The sequence below is a fragment of the Coregonus clupeaformis genome, unplaced genomic scaffold, assembly GCF_020615455.1.
Source record: "Coregonus clupeaformis isolate EN_2021a unplaced genomic scaffold, ASM2061545v1 scaf2712, whole genome shotgun sequence".
In the NCBI taxonomy this organism is placed as follows: domain Eukaryota; kingdom Metazoa; phylum Chordata; class Actinopteri; order Salmoniformes; family Salmonidae; genus Coregonus; species Coregonus clupeaformis.
Window position 1 is genome coordinate 32,017 of NW_025536166.1, and position 7,052 is coordinate 39,068.

The window sequence follows — 7,052 nt, forward strand, 5'->3', positions numbered from 1 at the left end:
ACAGGTCATCAGTCAGCCTCACCGCTGCTCCCTCCCTCCCCTCAGACTGACCATCAGATACAGGTCATCAGTCAGCCTCACCGCTGCTCTCTCCCCCTCAGACTGACCATCAGGCCATCAGTCAGCCTCACCACTGCTCCCTCCCTCCCCTCAGACTGACTATCAGATGCAGGCCATCAGTCAGCCTCACCACTGCTCTCTCCCTCCCCTCAGACTGACTATCAGATGCAGGCCATCAGTCAGCCTCACCACTGCTCTCTCCCTCCCCTCAGACTGACTATCAGATGCAGGCCATCAGTCAGCCTCACCACTGCTCCCTCCCCTCAGACTGACTATCAGATGCAGGCCATCAGTCAGCCTCACCACTGCTCCCTCTCCCCTCCCCTCAGACTGACCATCAGGCCATCAGTCAGCCTCACCACTGCTCCCTCCCCTCAGACTGACTATCAGATGCAGGCCATCAGTCAGCCTCACCACTGCTCCCTCTCTCCCTCCCCTCAGACTGACCATCAGGCCATCAGTCAGCCTCACCACTGCTCCCTCCCCTCAGACTGACTATCAGATACAGGTCATCAGTCAGCCTCACCACTGCTCCCTCTCTCCCTCCCTCAGACTGACCATACAGGCCATCAGTCAGCCTCACCACTGCTCCCTCCCTCCCCTCAGACTGACCATCAGATACAGGTCATCAGTCAGCCTCACCACTGCTCTCTCTCTCCCTCAGACTGACCATCAGATACAGGTCATCAGTCAGCCTCACCGCTGCTCCCTCCCCTCAGACTGACCATCAGGCCATCAGTCAGCCTCACCGCTGCTCCCTCCCTCCCCTCAGACTGACCATCAGATACAGGTCATCAGTCAGCCTCACCACTGCTCTCTCCCTCCCCTCAGACTGACCATCAGATACAGGTCATCAGTCAGCCTCACCACTGCTCCCTCCCCTCAGACTGACCATCAGGTCATCAGTCAGCCTCACCGCTGCTCTCTCCCTCCCCTCAGACTGACCATCAGATACAGGTCATCAGTCAGCCTCACCGCTGCTCCCTCCCCTCAGACTGACCATCAGGTCATCAGCAGCCTCACCTCTCCCTCAGACTGACCATCAGGTCATCAGTCAGCCTCACCGCTGCTCTCTCCCTCCCCTCAGACTGACCATCAGGTCATCAGTCAGCCTCAGCGCTGCTCTCTCCCTCCCCTCAGACTGACCATCAGATACAGGTCATCAGTCAGCCTCACCACTGCTCTCTCCCTCCCTCAGACTGACTATCAGATGCAGGCCATCAGTCAGCCTCACCACTGCTCCCTCCCCTCAGACTGACTATCAGATACAGGTCATCAGTCAGCCTCACCACTGCTCTCTCCCTCCCCTCAGACTGACCATCAGATACAGGCCATCAGTCAGCCTCACCACTGTCTCTCCCTCCCCTCAGACTGACCATCAGATACAGGTCATCAGTCAGCCTCACCGCTGCTCCCTCCCTCCCCTCAGACTGACCATCAGATACAGGTCATCAGTCAGCCTCACCGCTGCTCCTCCCTCCCCTCAGACTGACTATCAGATGCAGGCCATCAGTCAGCCTCACCACTGCTCCCTCCCTCCTCAGACTGACTATCAGATGCAGGCCATCAGTCAGCCTCACCACTGCTCCTCTCTCCCCTCAGACTGACCATAAACAGGTCATCAGTCAGCCTCACCACTGCTCCTCCCCTCAGACTGACCATCAGATACAGGTCATCAGTCAGCCTCACCACTGCTCTCTCCTCCCCTCAGACTGACTATCAGATGCAGGCCATCAGTCAGCCTCACCACTGCTCCCTCCCTCCCCTCAGACTGACCATCAGATACAGGTCATCAGTCAGCCTCACCACTGCTCTCTCCCTCCCCTCAGACTGACTATCAGATGCAGGCCATCAGTCAGCCTCACCGCTGCTCCCTCCCCTCAGACTGACCATCAGTCCAGTAAAAAAAAACAGCAAATGATTCTGCTAACTAAGCTGTGCCTCCCTCACAAGTAATACAACAAATGATCTATTACCAGTGTCATCATATACCACATTTTGTTCTATAAATTTCAAAATAGTCTTGAGAAGATCAACATTGGCAGGGCAGTTCAATCATAGCCAATATGCAGTGATAATGTTTTGGCCCTATAGCCTACTGCACAAACCTCATTGCTACAGAACAGTATTTAATTGGTTAATGTCTTATGTTTTGTAATTATTTTATTAAAAAAATATGAGCTGTAGATCTCGGCTTGCATTTTGACTCAGAAAAGGTTGGTGACCACTGCCCTAGATAATATCTATCAGCAAAAACATTCAGTCAGTTACTGTGCTTTTGAGAACAGTGTTTATGATCCCTCTCCTCCTCCTCCTCCTCTCTCTTCTCCTCTCCTCTCCTCCTCTCTCTTCTCCTCTCCTTCCTCTCTCTTCTCCTCTCCTCCTCCTCTCTCTTCTCCTCTCCTCCCCTCCTCTCTCTTCTCCTCTCCTCCTCCTCCTCTCTCTTCTCCTCTCCTCCTCTCTCCTCTCTCTTCTCTTCTCCTCCCCTCCTCTCTCTTCTCCTCCCTCCTCCTCCTCCTCTCTCCTCTCCCTCTCCTCCTCCCTCCTCTCTCTTCTCCTCCCCTCTCTCCTCTCCTCTCCTCTCTCTCCTCTCCTCCTCCTCCTCTCTCTTCTCCTCCCCTCCTCTCTCTTCTCCTCTCCTCCTCCTCCTCTTCTCTCTTCTCTCTCCTCTCCTCTCCTCTCTCTCCTCTCCTCTCCTCCTCCTCTCTCCTCTCCTCTCCTCTCCTCTCTCCTCCTCTCTCTTCTCCTCCCCTCCTCCTCCTCTCTCCTCTCTCTCTCCTCTCCCTCTCTCTTCTCCTCCCCTCCTCCCTCTCCTCCCTCCTCTCCTCTCCTCCCTCCCTCTCTCTTCTCCTCTCCTCCTCCTCCTCTCTCTTCTCCTCTCCCCTCCCTCCTCTCCTCTCTCCTCTCCTCCTCCTCTCCTCCTCCTCCCTCTCCTCTCCTCTCCTCCTCTCTCCTCTCCTCTCTCCTCTCCCTCTCCTCTCCTCTCCTCTCTCCTCTCCTCTCCTCTCCCTCTCCTCCTCCTCCTCTCCTCTCCTCTCTCTCTCCTCCTCTCCTCCTCTCTTCTCCTCTCCTCCCTCCTCTCTCTTCTCCTCTCCTCCTCCTCCTCTCTCTCCCTCCTCTCCTCTCCTCCCTCCTCCTCCTCCTCTCCTCTCTCCTCCCCTCCTCCTCTCCCTCTCTCCTCCCTCCTCTCCTCTCTCTCTCTCTCTCCTCCCCTCTCCTCTCTCAGTCTGTCTCAGAACTGTATAGGAGACCATGGACTAGAGAGACTGGCTCCTGCCCTGTCTACCCTCCCCTCACTGCACTGTCTCAGGTATACACACACACACACACACACACACACACACACACACACACACACACACACACACACACACACTACCTAATGATGGTCTAATCCTGTCTATTGTCCAGTCTGTAATCTGATGGTCTAATCCTGTCTATTGTCCAGTCTGTAATCTGATGGTCTAATCCTGTCCAGTCTGTAATCTGATGGTCTAATCCTGTCTATTGTCCAGTCTGTAATCTGATGGTCTAATCCTGTCCAGTCTGTAATCTGATGGTCTAATCCTGTCTATTGTCCAGTCTGTAATCTGATGGTCTAACCCTGTCTATTGTCCAGTCTGTAATCTGATGGTCTAATCCTGTCTATTGTCCAGTCTGTAATCTGATGGTCTAATCCTGTCCAGTCTGTAATCTGATGGTCTAACCCTGTCTATTGTCCAGTCTGTAATCTGATGGTCTAATCCTGTCTATTGTCCAGTCTGTAATCTGATGGTCTAATCCTGTCTATTGTCCAGTCTGTAATCTGATGGTCTAATCCTGTCTATTGTCCAGTCTGTAATCTGATGGTCTAATCCTGTCTATTGTCCAGTCTGTAATCTGATGGTCTAATCCTGTCTATTGTCCAGTCTGTAATCTGATGGTCTAATCCTGTCTATTGTCCAGTCTGTAATCTGATGGTCTAATCCCTGTCTATTGTCCAGTCTGTAATCTGATGGTCTAATCCTGTCCAGTCTGTAATCTGATGGTCTAATCCTGTCTGTTGTCCAGTCTGTAATCTGATGGTCTAACCCTGTCTATTGTCCAGTCTGTAATCTGATGGTCTAATCCTGTCTATTGTCCAGTCTGTAATCTGATGGTCTAATCCTGTCTATTGTCCAGTCTGTAATCTGATGGTCTAATCCTGTCTATTGTCCAGTCTGTAATCTGATGGTCTAATCCTGTCTGTTGTCCAGTCTGTAATCTGATGGTCTAATCCTGTCTATTGTCCAGTCTGTAATCTGATGGTCTAATCCTGTCTATTGTCCAGTCTGTAATCTGATGGTCTAATCCTGTCTGTTGTCCAGTCTGTAATCTGATGGTCTAATCCTGTCCAGTCTGTAATCTGATGGTCTAATCCTGTCTATTGTCCAGTCTGTAATCTGATGGTCTAATCCTGTCTATTGTCCAGTCTGTAATCTGATGGTCTAATCCTGTCTATTGTCCAGTCTGTAATCTGATGGTCTAATCCTGTCTATTGTCCAGTCTGTAATCTGATGGTCTAATCCTGTCTATTGTCCAGTCTGTAATCTGATGGTCTAATCCTGTCTATTGTCCAGTCTGTAATCTGATGGTCTAATCCTGTCTGTTGTCCAGTCTGTAATCTGATGGTCTAACCCTGTCTATTGTCCAGTCTGTAATCTGATGGTCTAATCCTGTCCAGTCTGTAATCTGATGGTCTAATCCTGTCTGTTGTCCAGTCTGTAATCCGATGGTCTAATCCTGTCTGTTGTCCAGTCTGTACAGTAATGTGATATCAGACGGGGGTGCTGACAGTATGGCCGCTGTTTTACCTCAGATGACATCACTCAGCGACCTGGAGTAAGTCTGAAACCATTTTAAAAAAACAAAACATGACTTCGGTAATACAGTGTGTATGATACCGTGACTATGGGATCAGTAGCTGTGGTCAATACTCCTGTTCAGAACTACTACGGTCTGACTCAGTGTCCCCCCCACCCCATGTTGTCTGCAGTGTAAAGTACAACAGGTTCACAGCCCTGGGAGCTCAGAGTCTGGCTTCCAGTCTGAGGGATTGTCCGTGGATCAAGAGTCTGGGGTAGGACCCTCATCTAATACAATCATATCATGATAACAGATAGGAATAACTCCATGGATCAAGAGTCTAATACAATCATATCATGATAACAGATAGGAGGAACTCCAATAACTGTAGAATAGAAGAAAACATGAAAACATAGGGCTGGTTTCACGGTAAATAACAAATCCCGTAATTTTACACTGTGTGTTCCTTGCTCTGTGTCTCAATCCCTTTCACTCTCTCTCTCTCTCTCTCTCTCTCTCACTCTCTTCCCTATCTCTCTCTCTCTCTCTCTCTCTCTCTCTTCCCTATCTCTCTCTCTCTCTCTCTCTCTCTCTCTCTCTGTGTCTCTCTCTCCCTCCCCTCCCCTCTCCCCCTCTCTCTCTCTCTCTCTCTGTCTCTCGCTCATTCTCTCTCTCTCTCTCTCTCTGTGTCTCTCTCTCTCCCTCCCCTCCCCTCTCCCTCTCTCTCTCTCTTCCTCTCTCTCCCCCCCCCCTCTCTGTCTCCCTCTCTCTCTCTCTCTCTCTCTCTCTCTCTCTCTCTCTCTCTCTCTCCTCTCTCTCCCTCTCTCTCGCCCTCTCTCTCTCCCCCTCTCTCTCCCCCTCTCTCTCTCTCCAGGATGTGGAACGCGTGTATTCCCTACGGGGTGTTAGAGAGACTGCAACAACAGGACCCACGGATTCAGCTGCTCTAGAACATTGTTCAAATGTTGTTTCTAACAGAACCCCAGAGGATACAGTCACTCCGAGAACATTTTTTTCTGAATAGGATTCTGATATACAACTGTTCTAGAACTGTGTCTTACCATCAAGGATAGGGAAACAAACCCACTCTAGAACACGGTCTATGGGGTTCAGCCAACTTTCCCTTGAAGCTGTTCTCAGGGTTGCTATTGGTTATATGCACTGTTCTACATAGAGATCCTATTAAATGACTAGAGGGGGTCTAGAACACGGTCTATGGGGTTCAGCCAACTTTCCCTTGAAGCTGTTCTCAGGGTTGCTATTGGTTATATGCACTGTTCTGCATAGAGATCCTATTAAATGACTAGAGGGGGTCTAGAACACGGTCTATGGGGTTCAGCCAACTTTCCCTTGAAGCTGTTCTCAGGGTTGCTATTGGTTATATGCACTGTTCTGCATAGAGATCCTATTAAATGACTAGAGGGGGCATTGTCATAAACCCTCAAGGTTCCAGAAATTGGGGTGAAAATGGCAGCCATCTTGGTCAGGGAGAAATCCAAACCAGTCTAATTGGTATGAATGGCAGTAGAGGCAGAATCCTGATTTTTACTATGCAGGACAATAAAAGTTAGACGTGATGTATCAGAAATTGTGTGATAGAATTATTGTCAACCTAAAATATTGTCATATAATTATAAATACAGTTTATACGGGGTTTATACACATTTGCTGTATAAATAACCTCTAAAATATATATAAACAGACCACAAATATCACAATTTAATTTTTTATTGGAAAGCTGTGAGTGCTATTATATGACACAATATCAGTACTTGTTGCTTTTACAACTTGTCTTAGTCCTATCATTAACTGATTTCAGACAGGGTATGGCTGTGGATTGAATGCGTTGTTTAAATGGAATGGGCATATTGGCAGTTAATTTGACATATTAATGGAATCATTCCTCTGAAACTGGCTGGCTAGCTAGCTAACAAACTTACAGTGCAGATAAATTCTTCAAATTCATTATTTTATACAATATCTTATCACAGCACTGGCAAACCATGGTTGAACAACTCCCTGACCAAAATGGCTGACCTTTATCCAATCATAAGAAGGTTGATGGCCATTCTAGAATTCTCATTCAATGCTGTTCTGTCTGTGTTCCTGGACACCACTGTTCTGTCTGTGTTCCTGGACACCACTGTTCTGTCTGTGTTCCTGGACAC

At 49.1% G+C, this 7,052-nt stretch overlaps 1 protein-coding gene across 1 annotated transcript in view; it reads left to right on the forward strand.

Moving 5' to 3' along the window:
* The window catches only part of ciita (class II, major histocompatibility complex, transactivator), a 33,152-nt gene extending 26,332 nt beyond the window's left edge, over nt 1-6,820 (forward strand). Inside the window, exons 11-14 of the mRNA XM_045219760.1 lie at nt 3,287-3,370; nt 4,837-4,920; nt 5,075-5,158; nt 5,759-6,820. Coding sequence (XP_045075695.1) covers nt 3,287-3,370; nt 4,837-4,920; nt 5,075-5,158; nt 5,759-5,834 — 328 coding nt within the window. The 3' untranslated portion in view covers nt 5,835-6,820. The remainder of the gene's footprint in view (nt 1-3,286; nt 3,371-4,836; nt 4,921-5,074; nt 5,159-5,758) is intronic.
* Nucleotides 6,821-7,052: the final 232 nt, after the last annotated feature.